The 26,505-nt window shown below is 42.8% G+C and overlaps 1 protein-coding gene across 3 annotated transcripts in view; it reads left to right on the top strand.

The window, feature by feature from the left end:
* LOC129835136 (DENN domain-containing protein 4C-like) overlaps nucleotides 1-26,505 on the top strand; it is a 72,861-nt gene that overhangs the window by 7,633 nt on the left and 38,723 nt on the right. For all 3 annotated transcript variants that reach the window (XM_055900543.1, XM_055900542.1, XM_055900544.1), the window contains exon 2: nucleotides 25,328-25,638. In XM_055900543.1, coding sequence (XP_055756518.1) covers nucleotides 25,340-25,638 — 299 coding nt within the window. In that variant the 5' untranslated portion in view covers nucleotides 25,328-25,339. The remainder of the gene's footprint in view (nucleotides 1-25,327; nucleotides 25,639-26,505) is intronic.

Raw genomic sequence — 26,505 nt, 5'->3', positions numbered from 1 at the left:
CTCATTATTTAAAAAAATCTAAAATAATAATGTTATGTAGCCTAGTCGCACTGGTTGTATGAATTTGGGATCTATATTCCCACAACTGTCCCAGAGTTTGGAATAGGCTATTTCTTTCCTGCACAGAACATGCTGACCAATAGAATGTCAACTTTTCTACTATGGGGGATATTCGTTTGACATAAGCTAGTGATTTTGCCGTTCGTTACTCGTCTGGTTGGCTGAGGAAAAGTAAATGTGGCAGTAATTCCAACGAGGGTGCTGATAGACATCTGGCTCCCAAGCAACTTTGCAGTATTAAAATTAAAAAATGTTTTGTTTATTCTCACATTTTATTAGCTCAGATAATTTTTTGTATTATTACATACAGCCGGAAAAAACTTTTGGATATCAGAGAAGCGGTAGTTTACCAGCATTTCGACCAGAAATACAACTTTCCTGAATTGGATCCTTTGTCCGTACGTACCCTCCTAGGCGGATCCACTTATCCCAAAGCCTGCTTCAAAACACCGCCAGCGGAGAAGAGGTATTCGGAGTGGACTTTTAGTCCGACTCAGTAGGTGTGCAAACCATCCACCGCTTCAAACGTCAGTACAGAGACAAAGTGGAGTCGCAATTCAATGGCTCAGTCATAAGACGTATGTGGCAGGGCCTCCAGACAGTCACGGATTATAAAGGGAAAACCAGCCATAATGTCTTGCTACCGGACAAGCTAAACACCTTTGTCCGCCTCGAGGACTGTGAGCTATCGTTCTCCGTGGCCGTTGAGTATGACATTTAAGCGTGTTAACCCTCGCAAGGCTGCCGGCCCAGACGGCATTCCTAGCCGTGTCCTCAGAGCATGCACAGACCAGCTGGCTGGTGTTTTTACGAACATATTCAATCTCTTCCTATCCCATTCTGCTGTCCCCACATGCTGCAAGATGGCCACCATTGTTCCTGTACCAAAGAAAGTGAAGGGAACTGAATTAAATGACTATTGCCCCGTAGCACTCAATTCTGTCATCATGAATTGCTTTGAGAGGCTTGTTAAGGATCATATATCCTCCACCTTACCCGACATCCTAGACCCTCTGCGATTTGCATACCGCCCCAATAGATACACGGATGAGGCCATTGCACTGCACACTGCCCTATCCCGTCTGTACAAGAAGAATACCTAAGTAAGAATGCTGTTCATCGACTATAGCGCAGCATTCAACTCCATAGTACCCTCCAAGCTCATCATTAAGCTCGAAGCCCTGGGTCTGAACCCCGCCCTGTGCAACTGTGTCCTGAACCTCCTAACGTACCACCCCAGGTGGTGAAGGTAGCCAACAACACCTCCACTACGCTGATCTTCAACACAGGGGCACCACAAGGGTGTGAGATCAACCCTCCTCCTGTACTCCCTGTTCACCCATGACTGCGTGGCCACACACGTCTCCAACTCAAATCATACATTTTTGCAGATGACGCAACAGTGATAGGCCTGAGTACCAACAACGACGAGACAACCTACAGGGAAGAAGTGAGGGCCCTGGCGGAGTGGTGCCAGGAAAACATCTCCCTCAACGTCAACAAAACAAAGGAGCTGATCGTGGTCTTTAGGAGACAGCAGAGGTAGCACCCCCCCCATCCACATCGATGGGGCCGAAGTGGAGGAGCTATTGAAAAGCTTGAAGTTCCTCAGCATACACATCACTGACAATTTGAAAGGGTCCACCCACACAGAGAGTGTGGTGAAGAAGGCGCAACAGGAGGCTGAAGAAATTTGGCTTGGCCCCTAAGACCCTCACAAACTTTTACAGCCTGTCGGGTTGTATCACCGCCTGGTACAGCAACTGCACTGTCCACAACCAGAGGACTCGGTCTTCCCAACGCATCACCGGAGGCAAACTACCTGCCCTCCAGGACACCTACAGCACCCAATGTTACAGGAAGGACAAAAAGATAATCAACGACATCAACCACCCAAGCCGCGGACTGTTCACCCCGCTACCATCCAGGAGGCGAGGTCAGTACAGGTGCATCAAAGCTGGGACTGGGAGACTGAAAAACACCTATCTCAAGGCCATCAGATTGTTAAACAGTCACCACGAGCCGGCCTCCGCCCAGTACCCTGCCTTGAACTTTAGTCTCTGTCACTAGCCGACTGCCCTCCCCCGGTTACTCAACCCTGCACCTTAGAGGCATGTCCTTAGAGGCAGGCCCTATGTACATAGACATGGAACACTGGTCACCTTAATAATGTTTACATACTGTTTTACTCACTTCATTTGCGTATATACTGTATTCTAGAGAAGGCCTATCCTATTTAACAATTGCTGTAAATCTTTTTTTTATACATTGTTAACCTTTATTTAACCCTTCTGTGGTCTTAAGTGTCAAAATGACCCGCATTTTTAACAGCAGAGAGAACTAGAAATTTGATGACTTTTCTTAGTGACCCCCAACATTAGAAAAAGTGAAACCTCCCCTTCATATTTCATATTTCCATGAAAGCTGTAAACCACCAGGGTACGAAGATTGTGTTAGGGTCATTTCTGACCCGGCAGTTATAAAATCATTTACACACCACGAAAATACACACACACACACACACACACACACACACACACACACACACACACACACACACACACACACACACACACACACACACACACACACACACACTGAGAAATTGAGATTGTGTGCTACTGATTGAACTTAAACTTTCTTGTGCATGTGCAGCATCTCCCCTCCACGACCCCACACATGACTCAAGTTCACAGACAAAATAAAAACAATTTCAGACAAAATAACATTTTCTTGAAAGCATTGTTTACTAATGGGGAATGCAGTCAGAGGCTATAAAGGTGATGCAAATGACAGCCCCCCCCCCCCCCCAGTTCTCTCTTTGCTGAAGCCACGAGTGCACGTTCCAGTGCCCATCAGGTCGTAGATCAGATTTTTTCCGATGTCCAGGTGGAACAAGAGAGAAATGATTTAGAAGAGGTGGTATCTGGGGAAGAATATAACCCAGAGTACGATGCATCATCTTCAGATGAAGAAATCCCCCAAGCTGAAAGAGACATTTTTGACAAAGAACAGCAAAATAACATGGTCCTTGTCACCATATGACAACCAGGGCAGGATGGCAGCACAAAATGTCATAAGGTTGACCCCAAGGACCACAAGACATTCTACATGTTCATCACACCAGTCATCGAAAAAAATCTTCCTGGAGATGACAAATTTGGAGGGTTTCTGTAAATATGGAGACAAATGGAAAAGGATGGATGAGATTGACCTGCGTGCCTACATAGGGCTGCTAATCTTAGCAGGTGTGTATAGGTCCCGATCGCGAGGCTACATGTAGTCTCTCTGGAATGCAGAGAGTGGAAAGGCTATTTTCCATGCCATTGAAAGTCTTTCACACTTTCTCAAGAATGCTACGATTTGGTAACTGTGAGTCAAGACCGGCAAGACGTGTGAGAGGCAAACTGACGGCCATAAGAGAGGTCTGGGAGAAGTGGGTGGAGCGTGTGCCATGCCTCTACAACCCTGGGCCTGAAGTAACAGTGGATGAGTAACTGGTTCCATTCAGAGGTACATTTTTATTTTCATATCTGTTATCGAAGTGATTTACGCTGTTATTTTTATTATGTATTGCTGTAATATCATTGATTTATGTGATTGTTTTCTGTGATACTAATTACTGATAGTAATCTCTTTTGTCAAAAGGTTGCTATCCTTTTCTGGCAGTATATGGCCAGCAAAGTATGGCATCAAGATTTGGGTGGCCTGTGACGCACAATCCAGCTACGCTTGGAAGATGCAGGTCTACACAGGGAAGCCGACCAGTGGAGGCCCGGAGAAGAACCAGAGAATGCGGGTTGTGCTTGATGTGACAGATGGACTGAGGGGGCACAATGTCACGTGACAATTTCTTCACCTCTTATGAACTCAGCCAGCAGCTCCTGAAGAGGAAGACCACCATGGTTGGCACAGTTAGAAAGAACAGGCCTGAGCTCCCCCTGCACTCCTCGCAACAAGGGGGAGAGAGGCCTTCTCATCAAAGTTTTGACTTCACCCCCACCACCACTCTAGTTTCTTACCTCCCAAAGAGGAACAAGAATTTGGTCCTCCTGAGCACACTGCACAAAATGGCTGAGATCAGTGATTGTGAGGGCAGGAAGACAGCCATTATCCTGGACTAAAACCACAACAAAGGAGGCGTGGACAACCTGGGCAAGGTGATTGGAACTTACAACTGCAGGATGGTGACTGCCCGCTGGCCCCTGGTCATCTTCTATAACATCATTGATGTGTTCTCATACAATGCCTTCGTGATATGGAACAAGATCAACCCTACCTGGATGCCTGATAAGCGGAGCAAGAGGAGGGTGTTCCTGGAGCAGCTGGGAAAGGCACTTGTAACCTCACACATTCAAAGAAGGGAGCGCCTCCCCCGCACTGCAGCCTCTGCAATGCTTGTGAAAGCTATTCAGGGGTCTGAATCTTGTCCTGATCCACCTGAGGCGAGGATATGCCAATTCTGCCCCCAAAGAAGGACTGTAAAACAAATACTATGTGCTGCACATGTGATAAATACATCTGCAAAGTCCATGAACACACACTTGCATACCCACCTATATGTGCTAATTAGAGTTGATTGATTTATGTTCACATTTTTGTTTTTGTTTTGTATCTATCTTATTTTATTCTTATTGTTGTTTATACACCTTGTGGGTGGGGGCAGTGGTTAAAAAATGGGAATAGACTTGTATTTTGTTGTTGAAATCCTCATTGTATATTATATAAGAATATATCACTATGTTGCCAAAAAAGTTTAAGACTGTCATTGTTTCCCTTCAATAAAATGCATTCAGAACTACTTTCTGCACATTTCTGCTACTTTCTTAGGCTATACAAGTGCAATCTCTTGCAAAACACTTCATGTTTACACCTATGCAGTACCTTTAGCAATAATAATAAACCTCTACTTTAGTAAAGAGAACAATTATGACAGGTGTGTTGTAATAAAAAAGAGTGGTGTCCACTGATTTAAATGCAGTCTTTCTACACTGTGAAAAAGGAAAACCCACATATCCATGAAGTTTGATGAATTACTGGTTGTTTCTTCATGCAAAATAGATTTGGGGTTTAAAATTCAATTAAGCTGCTTTATTTTAGGGGTTTAGTGAATGAAGGTGGATCATTTTTGACCCTTAGGACAAAGGGAGTATACAGAATGTTGAGACTACACAAGGATTAACTAGGCAAGACAGTTAATAACAAATTATTATTTACAATGACTGCCTACCCCGGCCAAACCCTGGACAACGCTGGGCCAATTGTGCACCGTCCTGTGGGACTCCCAATCACGGCTGGATGTGATGCAACCTGGAATCGAACCAGGGACCACAGTGTACATAAACTATTCTAGCCTGCGTATTCTTCAGATATACTACATATTCTATCCATATACTGTCCATAATGTCTATACATCCCATCATGACCAAAAGTATGTGGATACCTGCTCGTTCAACATCTCATTCCAAAACCATGGGCATTAATATGGAGTTGGACTCCCTCTGTGCAGCTATAACAGCCTCCACTCTTCTGGGAAGGCTTTCCATTAGATGTTGGCACATTGCTGCAGGGACTTGCTTCCATTCAGCCACGAGCATTCGTGAGGTCAGGCACTGATGTTGGGCGATTTGGCCTGGCTCGCAGTCGGCGTTCCAATTCATCCCACACTTTGTCATACTGAAACAAAAGTGCCTTCCCCAAACCGTTTCCACAAAGTTGGAAGCACAGAATCGTCTAGAATGTCATTGTTTGCTGTAGCGTTAAGATTTCCCTTCACAGGAACTAAGGGGCCTAGCCCGAACCATGAAAAAGAGCCCCAGACCATTATTCCTGCTCCACCAAACTTTACAGTTGATTCGTCCGTCGGACTGACAGATGGTGAAGCGTGATTCCATCAGCGGCAAGACCTTCCTCTGACACTGCCTGGTATAGATGTCCTGGATGGCAGGGAACTCTGCTCCAGTGATGTGCTAGGCCGTATGCACTACCCTCTGTAGCGCCTTGCAGTTGGATGCCAAGCAGTTGCCATACCAAGTGTTGATGCACCCAGTCAAGATACTCTCAATGGTGCAGATGTATAACTTTTTGAGTATCTGAGGGCCCATGCCACATTTTCAGCCTCCTGAGGGGAAGAGGCATGGTCGTGGCCACTTCACGATTGTTGGTGTCTGTGAACCATGATGGATCCTTAGTGATGTGGACACCGAGGAACTTGAAGCTCTCGACCCACTCCACTACAGCCCAGTTGATGTGAATGGGGGGCGTGCTAGGCCCTCCGTTTCCTGTAGTCCACGATCAGCCCCTTTTGTCTTGCTGACGTTGAGGGAGATGTTGTTGTCCCGTCACCACACTGCCAGGTCTCTGACCTCCCTTTAGGCTGTCTCGTCATCGGTGATCAGGCTTACCACTGTTGCGTCGTCGGCAAACTTAATGATGGTGTTGGAGTTATGCGGGGTCATGTGTGAACAAGGCGTACGGAGGTGACTAAGCACGCACCCCTGAGGGGCCCCCGTGTTAAGGGCCAGCATGGTGGATGTGTTGTTACCCCCCCCCCCCCACACACACACACACACAGCCTTTTGCCATCTGAATCCAATCAGGCAGAGGGGTTTTCAGCTATTCTTTCCCCCCATTATTAGCCGGATTCCTCCTCCAGACGAGAACACATGGTTTTCCTGTTCTTCTTTTCAAATGGGGGTTTTGTTGCCGCCTTATCCCGGCTCTGTGCCTCAGACACCATACTGTGATGACAGGTGGCAGGGCCACTATTTTGCCATGGGCTCTGTGGAGACTACAGCCATGGAGTGGTACTTTAGAGAGACATGGGTACCGCACTTATGAGGTGTAAGTCCAAGCTGTCACCAGATTGACGAAAGAGGCCACATGCCAGACGTTTTGGGCTGGCTTTACATAATACGCTGTTGTATATGAAAGTCTTCCAAAGGATATTCCATTTAAAAACCAATATACCCAATTCCTAAAGTTATGTGGATGAGACAAAAACACACATTCTTTCTAGAATGTAGGTTAGAATTGTCAGAGCAATATTTGCTGTGAGAACTGGAATGAGCCTCAAGTTGATATGAATGAATTTGCTTTGCCGGACCTCAGGAGCCTCTGGATATGGGTTTGTGTTATATCTGGGTTCTAGTTGACGCCCTGGAGATATTGTTGAATCCAGTAAGTGTTTGGTCATAAGTATTGTTTACTTATAGTACTGTAAAAGGGAAGGAGGTGGCTTACTAAATTGTGTAGTGTAGGTTTTCAAGACAGTAATTTAGATCTGTGAAAATAAGACATGTTATTGTAACATATTCAAATGTTCTTAAACATTTGTCTCGAGAGAAATATCTGTGCTTTGGTAGGCAAACTATGTCAGTCTTTTCTGTGATATGCTCATATTTCTCTCCGTGTATGACAGTGTTGTGTTTGTGTGTCATTCACTGCCATTGCCATTCTCCTCAGACAAGTTGGTCCCCAGTCTCCAATGAATGGAGCTTCATGACAGGGCCTCTGCTCTGCTGGAATAATTGAGACAGGCTTGGCAGAACAGACACAAGACTGACTGCTGTCCATGACCACACACACACAGAAGAGCCCCCTCCATCCCACCCCCCACAAGACCTAGCGTCCAGGGTCTGTTGTGTGACAGGAATGAGATGACTGACTGTAGAGGAGACCATTGGGGATGGAATTGGGGGTGTTCCACTTCGTACAGCTCATGCTGAACAGTGACCCACTCTATAACCCTGTAGATATTTTCACCTACAGCTTATTTGCTTGATTTATGTGGATCTTGCTTATAAGATGACAATGTAAAATCATTGACGTTATAAGAGGGCTTGGGAGAGACTATAGAGTGCTGTTAAAATTGGAAGATAGCTTGGCCCTTGGCACAATGTGCGTGGTGAGGGTTCCTAGAAGAGTCCTCCTCTGCCTGAGGGCTGTTGGACTGGCGTTGGTGGCTTTTGTCAGGTTTTCAAGTTGAGATCAGCACCACAGCCAAGAAACATGACCTGTAATACACAGGCATAGAGGGGCCTGGCCCCCGTTTCCCTGTGAATGGAATGACTCAATGGAGAGTAAAATATAATGAGTGAGGAATTGGCCAGCATGCTCCCCCCCTGTTGGCCAAAGCCAAGGGGAACTTCTGCCATATTGCTTACAGCAGGGCCATGTTCATAAGGGCACAGTGTAGTGAAATGTTCAGGTAGTGCCTCATCCATTTATATATTCCCCCCCTCCCTTGGCTATATTCGGTAGGGCACAAAACGTTTGAAACAAAAACAAGCGTTTCTTAAGCCCAGGTTGTGTCTCCCTTTTTTTCTGTCCGTTTTCTTCTGTTTGGTGTAAATACGCCACGACACTGGTGAACGTTGGGTGAAACAAGACTGGTTAGACTCGTGTTGGCACTTGCTATAGGCCTCTGTTGCTCATTCACACAGCCATCCCAGTGGAGACGGTACTTAAATGAATGCAGAAAATTGCAAATCAAAACTTTCTACCACAGCGACTGTCATTTTAGTAAAGCCTATTTGATTCGGAGTTCGGACCTTTAAAGTTTGTATTTGAACTATTTCTAAGATGCAACCTTCCGTTTTTTCTGAACTCAATTCACTCAGGCGTAAGAGGGAGGCTTGCGCTACTGGTGCTGGCACATGCACACATCAAATACACAGCTGGAATGCTGATTAAGCTGTTGACATGTCCTAATAATGCGAAAGATTGCTCAGAAAACCAGGTTTTAATGGGCGTATGCTTACTTCGATTTTGACCGTACGCCCATTTAAGATAAACAGAGTAAAGTGTTTACATGACTAATGCCATACTCGGCCTACTGCCATAATCAGTTTAATATTGAATTATTAGTGTGCATGTAAACGTACTCCCTGTGACACCCAAGTAGTTCAGCTCTGCCCCAGAGTTACACAGGGAAATGTTTTTGTTAAGGAGGGGACAAATTGTTCTGTTTATGATGGACATTTCACAGACCAGTTCAATTGGCCTTTAATATTATTAAACTCTGTGCTTGATGATGCTCTCGCTGTATGAGGATGTCTTTTTATTACCCTACCTGCCCACGCCTGAGGCCTGCAGCTGTTTGAGAGTCAATGTTTTGTCTAAACACATTTATTGCTGAGTCATTTATTTTGATGTCAGATTGTAAAACGGTTAGTTCTGGCTACGCAATCTGATTGGCCGATGCCTCTTTCATGTTCCCTGTAGTCTACAAGGCCGCTATCCTCACAAGACAAGGTGGCCGAACGTGAAAGGAGCACATGCCAGCTTCTGTTTACAATGTCCTCAAAGGCTTTTAGTTTAATCCCTTCTCCTTCTCCCAAAGTACTGGCGCACACAGTTTATGGCTGATCATTTATTTTTTATTTACTTTCTGAATGTTTAACGTGTACTTAAAACGACCCTTCCCCGCTTTTATTTACTGTAGGCCAACGTCTTCATTGAACTGTTTTGTAGGCCAGAGTTCGCGTAGGCATACATTCTCCACGTGACGCCCTTTAAAGAACCACACCGGATCGATTTCCTGCGGGGACTCACCCCTTCCCAGATAGAATAACAACATGAGTGGCATGGGGGCTGCCTGACATTGTTGGGGCTGGGTTGCCATGGCAGAGCTAGTGTTTGTGTACATTGCACAGTCTGTCCACAAAGAGAATAAGTTGTGCTTGTCTTCTATTTTACTAGTGTGTGTGTGTTCGTGTTCAGAGTAGCCTAAATATAGGAAACACACACATCCTCTACTCAGTGTTTGTGCATGTGGCCTACATATGTAGGATCTTAATTTGATCACCCTGTTGCAGGAGAACTTTCTTCGGTATGCTGGCCTTCTAGGCGAAGTTGTAAAGACTGGCCAATAAAAATAAAAGATTAAGATGGGCAAAAGAACACAGACACTGGACAGAGGAACTCTGCCTAGAAGGCCAGCATCCCGGAGTTGCCTCTTCACTGTTGACGTTGAGACTGGTGTTTTGCGGGTACTATTTAATGAAGCTGCCAGTTGAGGACTTGTGAGGGGTTGGTTTCTGAAACTAGACACTCTAATGTACTTGTCTTCTTGCTCAGTTGTGCACCGGGGCCTCACAGTCCTCTTTCTATTCTGGTTAGGGCCAGTTTGTGCTGTTCTATGAAGGGAGTAGGACACAGCGTTGGGAATAGCCTTCATTTGTCAGAACAAGAATAGACTGATGAGTTTCAGAAGAAAGGTCTTTGTTTCTGGCCATTTTGAGCCTGTAATCGAACCCACAAATGCTGATGTTCCAGATACTCAACTAGTCTAAAGAAGGCCAATTTTATTGCGTCTTTAATCAGGACAACAGTTATCAGCTGTGCTAACATAATTGCAAAATGGTTTTCTAATGATCAATTAGCCTTTTAAAATGATTAACTTGGATTAGCTAACACAACGTGCCATTGGAACACAGGACCGATGGTTGCTGATAATGGGCCTCTGTACGCCTATGTAGATATTCCATAAAAAATCAGCTGTTTCCAGCTACAATAGTCATTTACACTTTATTTCTGATAAATTTGATGTTAATGGGCAAAAAAAGCTTTTCTTTCAAGAACAAGGCAATTTCTAAGTGACCTCAAACTTTTGAGCGGTACTATATATAATATATATTCTCTCTCATATATTTAATTTTAAAAGTTTCTCCTTTTGGAGGAATGTGATCTGGGACTCAGTCTCATTAGGACAGTCATTAGTGAGGCTTGGCCTGGTGGATTAGGTGTTTGGCAGGCAGCTGATATCATCCTTGCTTTCACTGAGTTGTTCTCTCTCAAGCTTGACACCTTGACTTTTTCTCACGTCTCCCTACAACACACTGACCGTGTTGTGTTGGGTGCGTACATGCGCGTGCATTTTGTTGGGGGTACATTTCGAGGTATAGGTGTAGAGCAGGTGCTGCAGAATTTCAAGCGAAGGGGTTGGTTGAGAGTGCTGTTGTCAGGGAAACGCCGATGGAGCCAAACACTTTGCCAGGACCGTGTGCTGAATACGAAGCCGTGATGATGCTGCTTCTGTTTCAATGAACTCAGTCCCATCTTTAGCTCAGGGGGAATAGAGGAATCATCATCCAAACCAGACATTATTATTAAGGGTGACGTTTCCTCTCAGTTGAATTCCATTCAAGGTTGTGTTTGATATGAGATTCTGCGTGCACGAGTTTACCTTCTCATGATGTAGTTTATATAGGCCTATTTGTTTTGGTCATAGGAGAATTAGTTAGATGTGAAAGGATGATAAAGTGTGATATTTTTCCTAATGGTAGGCTGATGGGACTAATGGGCTACTTTTCCCGAATATTGGGATATGAGGTCTTTTTGCGATATGTTTTGTCTGAGCCTTACCAAGTACAAGGCCTAACGGTACATAACACGATGGGGACGACGAAACAACGGAAGCCTCTACTTTTCAATGGAGGGAAGCGAAGTGGGCGGGGTGACCGTTGGGCGATTCGAGCCTGTGGAAACGTGAACGGGGGAGACCTAAATTGTGGAAAGCTGAACTTTATGCAAATACTCTGCGATGTCACGGTGCTATTGACCAATCGAAGCACACTATAGCTTCCAGACCCTACTGGATTGGCCGTTGATATTTAGCAGTACCTTGCCCCAAACGTGGGCGATGCTAGCGTGGCGAGGCAAAATACAAGTGCTAGTTAACAGGGCCGGTAACAGCATTGGCAGGATTGTGGGTTGGCAGGACTTGTACAGTGTTTGTTTGCAGATATCTGTTTCTGTTTACGTTTTGTCTTGTGGATCCTTTCATTACCAACCGCGTGTGTGTGTTTATTTATGTGAGAGATCAGGCATCTGTGCCAACGCTGCCAGGTTGCTGGCATGGTCATAGCATGACCGTGAGTCATACCCACCACCACTCTGTGATACCAGTTTGCTCCTGACTCCTGCTGGCACCATACTATCAGCTTGAGAATAAGGGTCTCTGTGTTACAGAGTGGTCTACCGTTAAGTATCCAAAGAAGAAGGAAAAATGCTTCTTGTACGCCGGGTAGTGTGGGACTTGGTCTTCAACAATCCAGTGAGATTGTAAATGTATGGTTTGAGTAGATCATTGTATTCAACAGCTAGGCAATATGATTTGTTACAGTGGATTTTACAATGTGTCCATAGTCCATCAATATGGATATTTGAATTGTCACATGGCACTTAGCAAGCTGCATTAAAAGACAATGCAGCTCAGTTTCGTTTAGCTATTAGTAATTCAATGCATGATATAGATATGGTACCAAGATGCATAAATAACTCACTCCCAGTTGTGTGAAAAATATGTTATTGATTAGATCAGCCATTTAAGTTGTGTGGTTTGTTTGGACTGCTGCAAATACCCATTCATTGAACAGTATGAACCTGAGCCTTCATCCTTAATCGTGTGAGCGTGCATGTGTGTGTGCATGGCAGATGACGCAATTCAAATGTCACTCTTGATCTTCGATTACCCGTGCAAGCATGTTGACTCTGAAGTCTTAACTATTCATGACATCTGAAATATATGGGAGTGGGAGTAGCTTTTTCAAACCTTGAGCTGTAAGGTGTATATACACTGAGTGTACAAAACATTAAGAAAACCTTCCTTATATGAGTTGCCCTCAGACCAACCTCAATTCGTCGGTGCATGGACTCTACAAGGTGTCGAATGTGTTCCACAGGGATGCTCGCCCATGTTGACTCCAATGCTTCCCATAGTTATCAAGTTGGCTGGATGTGTTTTGGGTGGTGGACCATTCCTGATACACACGAGAAACTGTTGAGCGTGAAAAACCAGGCAGCGTTGCAGTTCTTGACACACAATCAAACCGGTGTGCCTGGCACCTACTACCATACCCTGTTCAAAGGCACAAATATTTTGTCTTTCCCATTCACGCTCTGAATGACACACACACAATCCATGTCTCAATTGTCTCAAGGCCTAAAAATCCTTATTTGACATGTCTGCTCCCCTTCATCTACACTGATTTGAAGTAGATTTAACAAGTGCCATCAACAAGGGATCATAGCTTTCACCTGGTCAGTCTATATCATGGAAAGAGCAGGTGTTCACAATGTTTTGTACACTCAGTGTATACCACTGTTACAGACCAGGGTTGTTTCTTTTTAAAAGCCTGATGTACTACTTCAGAGTTGTGATCTGAAATGTCTGATACGGCTTTGAGAGAGCCAGACCCCTCTATGCATTCGCATTAAAGACTAACAAGACAAGTTGTTTTCCAGTCACAAGTCCACTAACCACCACCAGACAAACACATTCTCTGTGCCGTAAGAGCGTTGATCTAGAACACATTTAATGGTGTGCTTTATTATACGGCAAAAAGTGTATTAAGAATGAAAGCTAGCTCTGACAGTTAACTGTGAGGTGTAACCATGGATACGATGATTTAAATCTCTGCAGAAAGTAGTACCAGCAGTGGCTTGTCTCCTCTGTCTACTATAGTGCACTGCATAGCATACTAAGGACTCTGTTCAGTCAAACTAACTCACTATCTGGATGGTGAAGGGGTCCGGACAAACACCATTATTTTTGTGATATGAGAATGCACGGCCGGATCCATTTGGATGAGAACTTTGTTTACTGCGCGAAGCCAAAACGAAATAAACTTGACTGCATTTTGATTTGCACACACACATTTTCAGAGGAAGAATTGCTGCCTGTGGTTTTGCTCCCCTCTGAGCAAAGTAAATGGCTCAGGGAAAGAGCATGCTATGTGGGATGTATCTCAGCTCCTTTGAGCCTGAAGCCCGGTCCCACTCACTCTCTCCAGAATCGTTCCATGTAATTTCAGCAAGCCATGACGTCACCCATCTTCGATTGTTCTGAAATCTTTTCTGCAGTTAGAAACCGATAAGATAAGCATTCCTGTAACATTATTTCGTGAAATATAATTTGAACTAAAAAAAAATGTAGCTAATTGATTGCACCCGAATTGTACATTTTCATTTATGGGTTCAGATAATATTCATTAAATATAGCACCTACCGTCTGATTTGGACAACATCTTCCTACCAGTGAGTAGTAATACATGAGGAATTCCCCAAAAATTCAGAATGCCACTCATGGACCCCCCCCCCCACACCCCATGCCAGTCCCACCCCAGCAACCAGTATCTGTTCTCCATGTCTGATAAGTAGTATGAAGCTGCGGTTTGGAGTATTGTTTCTTAATACTGTAATGTATTCCTAGTGATTTTGGTAATGGTTATGTTCCCCTGTTCAGAGAATTTAGACATTTGAAGTCTCTTGCCTTAATTCCCATAATAGTGGGAAAGTACCAGGTTTTGCCCAGTAGATAGTGCTATTCCTGCTACCCACCCTTGTATCCAGTTTGCTGGTCTCGTTTTTATTAAATTGATCACAATATTTTCTTTGAAGGTTTGGGTAGAAAACCATTAGCTCTAGCTCATGGTGATGACAAATTGTGTGGCCATCCTCACAAGTCAAACCAGTCCTCCATGAAAGCAATTTAGTTTGTCCTTCTCTAGCAACCTAATGGTTCAACCCAACTCTCCTTTAAAAGTCGAACAAATGGCAGCTCTCTGAGAGGGCTTATTCCTATGGTGCAATTCTCATGAATACTTTTCCTACAAGCCCACAACTTGGAGACATGGGCTAGTGACGAAAACCCTAATAAAATAAAAGAATTATAAACCATTGCGTGGCAGTCTTATGTTTTCCAATACAATTATTAGAAAACATCTCTATGGGTAGTATGATAAGTGACATTTACCATTAAACCCAATACCAGTGCCATTGTGCTGTTGGGACTTTCACCATTGTAGACCATTAACCATAACATTTAAACCATTAGAACTGCTGTAGCCTAATTGTTTGCTTGTTCACCAGGAGTGGTCTAACTAATACACCACACACTCAAAGGGGCCCGTTTCCTGGACAAAGATTAATCCTAGAATAAAAAGCATTTTCAACTGAGTTTTTCCATTGAGTTTGGCTGTTCTGTCTAGGCTTAATCTGTGTCCTGGAAACAGCCCCTCAATCCATTCTCAACCAATAGAAACTCATGATGCTGAAAAGCCCTTGGCTAAATAAATAAATGATCTCACTCCAATACATTTTAATAGAAAGTTAGCAAAAACAGATAAGATCTTGATACCATGGAAAGGAAAATACCTGTCTATTTGTGTAAAATTCACCCTGATTAACTCTTTAGTCATCACAGTTTACCTAGCGACCGTTTTTTTTAAATTAAATGAGCAAAAAAAAAAAAAATATTTGGAATGGCAAACCAGACAAAATGAAAAGGTCCTATTTATATAATGAATGTGAATTAGGAGGGCAGAAATTAAATATTAAAGCATTAGAAATTAAATATTAAAGCATCAGACCTCTCACTAAAGGCATCAGTCATACAAAAGCTATAGTTAATTCCGAAATAGTTCTCCAGTAAATTAGTAAGAATGTCTCACCCCATGTACAAGAATGGCATTTTCCCCTTTATTCAGATTACAACCGCTCACTTTCGGTTATTTGAAAATGAAATCAGCTCCAGAATATTGTTATTTTTTTAACAAGCCATAGAAAGTTGGTTGCAATTTCAGTTTAATCCCCCTGAAAAGACAGAACAAATAATACAACAAATATTGTGGTTAAACTCAAATATACTAATTGATAAAAAAACTAGATTTTTCGATAAAATGTATTTAAAAAAATATTATCTTTGTAAATTATATCATAAACAGGACTGGTGGAGTTGTCACACATGCAGCTAATAAAGACATATGGAAATGTCTGCTCTACCCAAAATTACAACCAACTATTACAGCATTACCGTAAAAATGGAAGAGGCAAATGGAAGGGGGAAAAAGTAAGGAACTTGTCTGTCGGCCCTGCATTAAAGACCAAAATTGGTTCAAGAAAATTGTGATAAATAAAAATATATACCAGTTTCATTTAAGGACCAAAAAATGGACAGCTGCGCCATATATATTGTAAAATAGTTGGGAAGAGATCTTCGATGTACTGATTCCATGGCACAACGGCGCCGGATTCAAAACTTCAAATTTTTCTATTTAAATAATTCTACAAAATTCTTGCAAGCAATAGAATGTTATATACAGTTAAAGTAGGAAGTTTACATACACCTTAGCCAAATACATTTAAACTCAGTTTTTCACAATTCCTGACATTTAATGATTGTAAAGAATCCCTGTCTTAGGTCAGTTAGGATCACCACCTTATTTTAAGAATGTGAAATGTCAGAATAATAGTAGAGAGAATGATTCATTTCAGCTTTTATTTCTTTCATCACATTCCCAGTGAGACAGAAGTTTACATACACTCAATTAGTATATGGTAGCATTGTCTTTAAATTGTTTAACTTGGGTCAAACGTTTCGAGTAGCCTTCCACAAGCCTCCCACAATAAATTGGGTGAATTTTGGCCCATTCCTCCTGACAGAGCTGGTATAACTGTGTCAGGTTTGTAGGCCTCCTTGCTTGCACATGTTTTTTTTAGTTCTGCCCACAAATGTTCTATAGGATTGAGGTCAGGGCTTTGTGATGGCCACTCCAATACCTTGACTTTGTTGTCCTTAAGCCATTTTGCCACGACTTTGGAAGTGTGCTTGGGGTCATTGTCCATTTGGAAGACCCATTGTGACCAAGCTTTAACTTCCTGACTGATGTCTTGAGATGTTGCTTCAATATATCCACATAATTTCCCTTTCTCATGATGCCTTCTATTTTGTGAAGTGCAACAGTCCCTCCTGCAGCAAAGCACCCCCACAACATGATGCTGCCACCACCGTGCTTCACAGTTTGGATGGTGTTCTTTGGCTTGCAAAGGCTTCCCCCTTTTTCCTCCAAACATAACGATGGTAATTATGACCAAACAGTTCTATTTTTGTTTCATCAGACCAGAGGACATTTCTCCAAAAAGCATGATCTTTGTCCCCATGTGCAGTTGCAAACCGTAGTCTGGCTTTTTTATGGTGGTTTTGGAGCAGTGGCTTCTTCCTTGCTGAGCGGCCTTTCAGGTTATGTCGATATAGGACTCGTTTTACTGTGGATATAGAGACCTTTGTACCTGTTTCCTCCAGCATCTTCACAAGGTCCTATGCTGTTGTTCTGGGATTGATTTTTACTTTTCGCACTAAAGTACGTTCATCTCTAGGAGACAGAACGCGTCACCTTCCTGAGCGGTAAGACGGCTGCGTCGTCCCATGGTGTTTATACTTGCATACTATTGTTAGGTACGTGGTACCTTCAGGAGTTTGGGAATTGGTTTCAAGGATGGAACAGACTTGTGTAGGTCTACAATTTTTTTCTGAGGTCTTGGCTGATTTCTTTTGATTTTCCCATGATGTCAAGCGAAGAGGCACTGAGTTTGAAGGTAGGCCTTGAAATACATCCACAGGTACACCTCCAATTGACTCAAATGATGTCAATTAGCCTATCAGAAGCTTCTAACGCCATGACATCATTTTCTGGAATTTTCCAAGTTGTTTAACCTCTCTGGGATATCCGGGACGGTAGTGTCCCACCTAGCCAACAGCCAGTGAAATTGCAGGGCGCCAAATTCAAAATAACAGAAAACCCATAATTAAAATTCTTCAAACATACAATTATTTTACACAATTTTAAAGATAAACTTGTTGTAAATCCAGCCACAGTGTTCCGATTTCAAAAAGGCTTTACGACGAAAGCACACCAAACGATTGTTAGGTCAGGACCTAGTCACAGAAAAACACAGCCATTTTTCCAGCCAAAGAGAGGAGCCACAAAAAGCAGAAATAGAGATAAAATTAATCACTAACCTTTGATGATCTTCATCAGATGACACTCATAGGACTTCATGTTACACAATACATGTATGTTTTGTTCGATAAAGTTCATATTTATATCCAAAAATCTCAGTTTACATTGGCGCGTAATGTTCAGTAATGTTTTGCTTCCAAAACATCCGGTGATTTTGCAGAGAGCCACATCAATTTACAGAAATACTCATCATAAATGTTGATAAAAGATACAACTATTATACATGGAACTTTAGATAAACCTCTCCTTAATGCAACCACTGTGTCAGATTTCAAAAAAACTTTACTGAAAAAGCACATCATGCTATAATCTGAGTACAGCGCTCAGAGCCCAAACAAGCCAGGAAGATATCCGCCATGTTGTGGAGTCAACAGATGTCAGAATAGCATTATAAATATTCATTTTGATGATCTTCATCAGAATGCACTCCCAGGAATCCCAGTTCCACAATAAATTTCTGATTTGTTCCATAAAGTCCATAATTTATGTCCAAATACCTCCTTTTTGTTCGCACGTTCAGTACACAATCCAAACTCGCGACGCGCGGGCAAGTCCATGCGAAAGTTCAGACGAAAAGTCATATTACAGTTCGTAGAAACATGTCAAAAGAAGTATAGAATCAATCTTTAGGATGTTTTTAACATAAATCTTCAATCATGTTCCAACCGGAGAATTCCTTTGTCTTCAGAAATGCAATTGAACGCAAGCGAACTCTCTCACGTGAACGCGCGTTGTCAGCTCATGGCACTCTGCCAGACCCATGACTCAAAGAGCTCTCATTCCCCCCTCCTTCACAGTAGAAGCGTCAAACAAAGTTCTAAAGACTGTTGACATCTAGTGGAAGCCTTAGGAAGTGCAATATGACCAATATCCCACTGTATCTTCGATAGGCGATGAGTTGAAAACCTACAAACCTCAGATTTCCCACTTCCTGGTTGGATTTTATCTCAGGTGTTTGCCTGCCATATGAGTTCTGTTATACTCACAGACATCATTCAAACAGTTTTAGAAACTTCAGAGTGTTCTATCCAAATCTACTAATTATATGCATATTCTAGCTTTTAGGACTGAGTAGCTCAATACTGCCCCCAGCCATAAGAAGTTAATCGCATGGAATAGCCTTAATTTTCAGAACAAGAATAGACTGACGAGTTTCAGAAGAAAGGTCTTTATTTCTGACCGTTTTGAGCCTGTAATCGAACCCATAAATGCTGATGCCCCAGATACTCAACTAGTCTAAAGAAGGCCAGTTTTATTGCTTCTTTAATCAGAACAACACTTTTCAGCTGTGCTAACATAATTGCAAAAGGGTTTTCTAATGATCAATTAGCCTTTTAAAATGATAAACTTGGATTAGCTAACACAACATGCCATTGAAACACAGGAGTGATCTTTGCTGATAATGGGCCTCTGAACGCCTATGTAGATATTCCATTAAAATCAGCTGTTTCCAGCTACAATAGTAATTTACAACATTAACACTGTCTACACTGTATTTCTGATTAATTTGATGTCATTTTAATGGGCAAAAAATGTGCTTTTCTTTCAAAAACAAGGACATTTCTAAGTGACCCCAAACTATTGAATGGTAGTCTATATTTATCCCAAAAATATATGGGGATTGGAAATGATGCGGGCAATTACAATGATGGAAGCGACAATAAATAAATAAATAACCCCCCCAAAAACTACATTTAAAAAAAATAAAAATAATAACTCTTAGATTGGTCCATGCTGATTGGGAGGTTCCCCAGAATCTCAACCAATCCTAATCCAACCAACCCTAATCATGACCATAATGGTGAATTTGTACTGGATATGTAGTTATTGGCATCCTCTGACTGGATAAAAAATATAGTAGAAACAGTGCCATTTAGTGAGCAAAACATGGCTGTATACCAAAACATATTGTATGGGGATTGTTGGGGTGGTGTTGGCGTGGGGGGTCCGTGTGTGGCTGTTGACCATTGTTTTGTGTTCCTCATGTCTTACTCATTGTAAGGAAGAAATTGGGTCCACATCGGACGTTGGGAACTCTATTGAATATTATGGGAATCCTATAAAGTAAAATTGCCAATCTGGGTGCAATCAATTAGCTTAATTTCTCAGTAATCAAATTATATATATTTAAAATGTTGCAGGAATGCTAATCTCACCTGTTCCTTAATGCAAAAACGATTTCAGAAATCCTCCTTGTGCTTTTTGAGGTGGAATGACGCTCCGTTAAGCTAGCCAAAGAGCCAATGTGTCGTCCCCCCCCCCCCCACCATTTGACCGCTCCAGGGAACTTTTGCATTTCCATTTACTTCTTTTACCCTGGAGCAACCAAACCACATCAGAGGGGGCGCCACCCCTCCGTCATCATTAAAGGCATTTTTTTATTGCCTGCCTTGTTTGTGGAAACCCTGAGTCATTCTTCCTTGATCTTTCACTCAACATGAAACTGTGTTGTCTCGCTCTGGACCATTATGTAATCCCTTTGAGGGGTGAAATCCAACAGGGTTTAGGCTCTTAAGTAGTACTGAGAAATAACCGAGTAAATTAACTTAACTTGTGCTCATCTAAGGACTATGATGAAGCATCATGGGTGAATACAACTTTATTTAAAAACTGATTGCCGTTTTTACCGGAACTTGAAAAAGTGACACTGTTTTTACTTAATAAATATTATAGTTTAATGTTAACTTTGACTTGTTAAATGTGTATGATTTATGGACAAACTACAGCAACATATTTTGTTTTATTCAAATAAATTAGGTTTTTCTAAAGTACAATTGTAGAGAATGACTCGAGTTTAGTCCGGACACATTTCGGTAACGATGAAAAAGTACAACATTCTGGCAAAAATATATATATTTTTAAATAAGACACTTTGCCAAAAACTAGACATCTTAGTCTTCAGAGTGATAGTTTATTTTTGCAAATGCATCATGGTTTTGTAACCACATTTAGCTACAGACAAGTTTAAAGCTGGTTTAATGAGAATCACCTAACCCTAATTCTAACTCTAAACCTAAACTTCACCCCTATGCCTAAAATAGCCTTTTTCTTGTGGGGACCGGCAAAATGTCCGCACTTGTCAGAATTTCCCTTGTCCCCACAAGGATAGTAAAACCCAACAAACACCGACTTCATGGCATGCCAACTACCATGGCTGTTTGAGTTTATACATACTCTTTCACTTACTGTAGACCGTATGTGATTCATTTATTGCTCCTGTCCAAATATGTAAAGTTGTGAATGCACAAGTGCAAAACTCAGTACATCTTGTCCCTGTCCTTTCCTTGTACAGACAGGACACAATACCCATGTAGTCTAGTGCATGACATTTACTTGGAACAAACAGGGCACAGTTTGGGTCACCTTTCTGACATGGTGAGAGAGTGGTAGGTCTTTTTATGCAACCGACTGCAGGGCTACAAATGTACTGTAGTCTGTAACCTAGGTGACAGCCCTGTTGTGAGGTCCCAGTCTTTGGTCTATATAGGGCTGGCACAATTATTGTATAATCATGTAACTGACAATTATGGACAATAACAGTGAACTTTAAAGAAGAAAAAAAGATTGCCATCTTAATAAATGTATTTTAGGTGAGCGAGGGATTCAACTCTATATTCAAGTAGATTATAGTTTACCTAATAGGAGTTTGGTGGTTAGAGTTGGTAATAATTTTACGAGCAGAGCAGCGTGGTCGGGAGAAGAAGCTTAATTTCCAAAAGTTCCAAGCGGTTAAAATCATAAATCAACAGTTTTTTAGATAGTGGTGTCAGCAACGCTGTGTTGTATTTATTAGGTGCACTACATGGCCAGAATTATGTTGTTGAACATCTCATTACAAAATCATGTGCATTAATATGGAGTTGGTACCCCCTTTGCTGCTAAAACAGCCTCCACTCTTCTGGCGAGGCTTCCCACAAGATGTTGGAACATTGTTGCGGGGACTTGCTTCCATTCAGCCACAAAAGCATTACTGATGTTGGGCGATTAGGCCTGGCTTGCAGTCGGCGTTCCAACTCATCCCAAAAGTGTTCGATGGGGTTGAGGTCAGGGCTCTGTGCAGGCCAGTCAAGTTCTTCCACACCGATCTCGACAAATAATTTCTGTATGGACCTCGCTTTGTGCACAGGGGCATTGTCATGTTGAAACAGGAAAGGGCCTTTCCCAAACTGTTGTCACAAAGTTGGAAGCACAGAGTCATTTAGAATGTCATTGTATGCTGTAGTGTTAAGATTTCCCTTCACTGGAACGAAGGGGTCTAGCCCGAACCATGAAAAACAGCCCCAGACCAATTATTCATCCTCCAAAAACTTTACAGTTGGCACTATGCATTGAGGCAGGTAGCGTTCTCCTGGCACCCGCCAAACCCAGAATCGTCTGTCGAACTGCCAGATAGCATGATTCATCACTCCAGAGAACGCGTTTCCAGAGTGCAATGGCGGCGAGCTTTACACCACTCCAGCCGACTCTTGGCATTGTGCATGGTGCTATTAGGCGTGTGTGCGGCTGCTCGGCCATGGAAACCCATTTCATGAAGCTCCTGACGAGCAGTTCTTGTGCTGATGTTGCTTCCAGATGCAGTTTGAAAACTCTGTAGTGAGTGTTGCAACCGAGGACAGATGATTTTTATGCACTTCAGCACTCTGCGGTCACTTTCTGTGAGCTTGTGTTGCCTACCACTTCGGGACTGAGCTGTGTTGCTCCTAGACGTTTCCACTTCACAATAACAGCACTTAGAGTTGTCCGGGGCAGCTCATTTGACAAACTGACTTGCTGGAAAGGTGGCATCCTATGACGGTGCCATGTTGAAAGTCACTGAGCGCTTCAGCAAGGCCATTCTACTGCTAATGTTTGTCTATGGAGATTGCATGGTTATGTGCTCGATTTAATACACCTATCAGCAACAAGTGTGACTAAGATAGCCAAATCCACAAATTTGAAGGGGTGTCCACATACGTTTTGCCATGTAGTGTATGTCCGAGCAAATTTTCGAAGGCGCATTATGATACACTACAAGCACAAAACATTTTGCGACAAAAATTACGACTATGACAATCCCCATGTCCATTTGCGTGACAATGTATCGTTTCCCAAAAATCCAGAATTGTGTTAGCCCATACTTGACGCTGAGAGTTGTATGAAGAAGTGGGTCAAGCTATTGCGATCACAATAGGTTATGTTACGATTATGACAATAAACATTGGAGAGGGAGAGCGCAACAAAATGGATACACAGCCAGGAGACAGCAAGAATCATTTGCAGTCTTCTGGCTGTGTATCCATCTCCCTCTCCAATGTTTATTTTATCAACTACAATGAACAAAAATATTAACGCAACGCATGTAACGCAACGCATGTAAAGTGTTGGTCCCATGTTTCATGAGATGAAAAAGAAAATCCCCAACATTTTCTATAGCTTATTTCTATCAAAAAATTGCACAAATTTGTTTACATACCTATTAGTGAGCATTTCTCCTTTGCCAAGATAATCCATCCACCTGACAGGTGTAGCATATCACGAAGCTGAAAAACGGCATGACCATTACACAGGTGCACCCTGTGCTGGGGCATTACAAGGCCACTTTAAAATGTGCAGTTTTGTCACAACACAATGCCACAACTGTCTCATGTCTTGAGGGAGCGTGCAATTGGCATGCTGACTGTAGGAATGATTGGCTGGGCCTGGCTCCCCAGTGGGTGGGCCTATGCCCTCCCAGGCTGCACCCCTGCCCAGTCATGTGAAATCCATATAATGAATCTATTTCTCAATTGACAGATTTTCCTACAGGAACTGTAACTCAGTAAAATCTTTTGAAATTGTTGCATGTTGCTTTTATTTTTTGTTCAGTTTACAATGCAAACTAGGGTCCGACATTCAAATTGGTTCCAGATTATGAAGGCATTTTTTTAGGGCCTACATTCAGGTTTGACACTCGATACTCTAAATGTGATGGTTTTGGTGTGTTTCTGCGTTTAGTATGGTGATATTTATCAGTACTTCCGTGTGCTTGTTCATGCCATTGGTTTTTCCTGTATTGTACTCGATAGCATCTCCTCATCAAACTACACGTGAAACACTAGATAACATCTGACCATAGAAGTGTCAAGGATGAGGTCACAGCCCCGTGCTAAAAGTCTCTGAGACCGAGATTATTAAACACTGTTATGAAGTGGGCTAAATTAAGTCCAGAGCCTGCCGGGTGCTCCTCCTTCAGTTCAGAGGGGCCACGTTTCTCTCCTGCTCCTGCCCCATGCTGCAGCTGACTCACGACTGGAAAATGCCACTTCCTGCATGATTTTCCGCCGCTCTTTGAAGAGAATGGGATGTTGTTTGCTTTCTTAGCTTTTCTTTCTTCTTAGACAGCCGTTTGCTTCTTTTTGCCGTATCCTCCTCCCAAAGCCCAGTGTTTTTCTTGGACGCCTGAATAACCTCTTTTTGCACCCTGAAGTAGTTATTCTAACTGTATAAATCAAAATGGTCACAGTCTTTAGAAGTCCCCCACTCTCATACAAACAAGGTAACCTGGGACTTATGCTGCCATGTTATTTGAGACTACCGTTGACAGTATTTATGCCTGTGGTTATTGTGCACAGTAAATGGCTTGTTCAAGGAATATGCTGAGGGATTTGAGTAATTTACAGACTATAATAAGTTATTAGTTATAATATCTACCAGCATAAAAAACAAGCTGTGATAGTTTCCAACCCCTCTCACTGAGAGCAGAGGGTTCGTGCTCCATTATCTGTTAGACTAATTGCATCTAATTACTACCTCTATGCCATGGTGCTCGTTATGGCTAATTGATGAATCATTCTACTTCTTCTACAGCAGGAAATCGAAGCATCTGATTAACCCTCGCTGAGCTTTAGCATATGGTCGTCTTGAATCTCGGGAAGGAAGCGTTTTTATATCCCAAGTGAATAGAATAACAGGACCCCATGCTCTCGTTTTCCAGAGAACGTTTTGTAAGACTCCTGTCATCTTGATTGATGCTTACAGTGGTGTTTTGGTGCATTCCTCTCGGCTCTGCCGCTCTCCTCTGCCTCTCCCTAGTCACCGACGCTCCTAACTCTCTCCATGTCCCTTAGTATGGGACTGGGAAGTGATATACAGTGACAGGAGTGTTTGTGAATAAGTCGCGTCGTTTCACAAGACCCCTGTCATTCCTTAGGTATATTAAGTACTCTATACGTATTCAGTCATTAGGGATTCCACATACACTGTTAGAATGTAAAGGATTGTCCCATGGTGCCTGTGTGATATAAGGAGCAGGTCGTTCCCATGTGACTTGCTCTGTACCATTTATAGACTCAGACCTAGGCTACATTGCTCTTATAGAAGGCCTGGATAAGGCCCCAAATTCCATAGACATATCCCTACTTTGATAACAAACAAAAAACATTTTCCCATTCTCTGACCTCCAACCTCACTTTTGACCTTGCCCCACCCGCCTCTTCTCTCCCCAGGCACGACCAGCCATGATTGAGGACAAGGGCCACCGTGTGACCGACTACTTTGTGGTGGCCGGGCTGACGGACAAGTCCACGCCCCTGGAGCAGGACCTGTCGGAGACCAAGTCCAGCGGGCCCAAGGCGCCCATTACTGACCTGGCCGTCATCAACAAGTCGGCGGGAGAGACTGTTCCCGAGGGCTTCACCTGCATGGAGAGCACCTACAGCGGGCAGCAGGCCAACCTCAACCACGGCAGCCTTAAGAGCCACGAACTGTTCCTCTGTTACAAGAGGGACCGCGACAAGCCCCCGCTCATCGACATCGGGTGAGTCCGTCTGTGTGCGCTCTACTGTGAAACCAAATGAAAAAAAAAAAAGGGTGTTTCACAATGGCATCATTTGGGTGAACTCTGAAACAGGTGCGCGCCATAGCCTCATAATCCCTTCCTCGTCCCAATGAGACCAATTACCAAAATAGACATCTCTAATAGAGCTGCAAAGTACATCTACCTTAATCCTTTTCTTTGAAAACGACACTGATACACTGAAAATGGTAATGATAATTGCTTCTTGTCTATTATTGAGCTATTGTGGAATAATGGGTTTTGGGTTATTTGCTAGATGAATTGAATGCACCCCCCCCCCCCCCATTTGTGAAGTAAATCACATTTAATTTTAAAGCACTTTACTTTCTATCAGGGAAATAACAGCACCCAGTAGTGTTGCGTTTTGATAGTGATGCCAACCACTATCCTCAAATGAGTGTTTAGCCTTGATCCGGGGGGTTTGTTGGCGCCTGTCATTCTACGCTGTTAGATTTGGTAGCCACATATCTCCACTCTTCTTAACCGAAACAACAAGCTGGAGTTTCCAGTTACTTGGCTCGACTGATTTAAAAAAAATCCTCTGTCCTGCTATGGGAACGCACATGTTTCTCTTCAACCGTCACTGACTAGAGTGTAAACAGCAGATCAAATATCAAGTGTTTACCCAAATAAATGACATAATCATACTCTGGCTAGTTATCGGCTAGTAATGGACACTTACACTTCTTGGAGTGGGGAGCGAAAATTCCATCTTGGATTTAGGTAGTTCCGACGTAGCATAATTATCGGAAACAGACATGGTTTGGGATGTGGAGACTTAGAATTCATTTTGTTGTTGAGCTCCTTGCAGGTTTGTGAGATTGATAT

The sequence above is a fragment of the Salvelinus fontinalis genome, chromosome 36, assembly GCF_029448725.1.
Source record: "Salvelinus fontinalis isolate EN_2023a chromosome 36, ASM2944872v1, whole genome shotgun sequence".
In the NCBI taxonomy this organism is placed as follows: domain Eukaryota; kingdom Metazoa; phylum Chordata; class Actinopteri; order Salmoniformes; family Salmonidae; genus Salvelinus; species Salvelinus fontinalis.
This window is presented reverse-complemented; position numbering and strand designations above follow the sequence as displayed.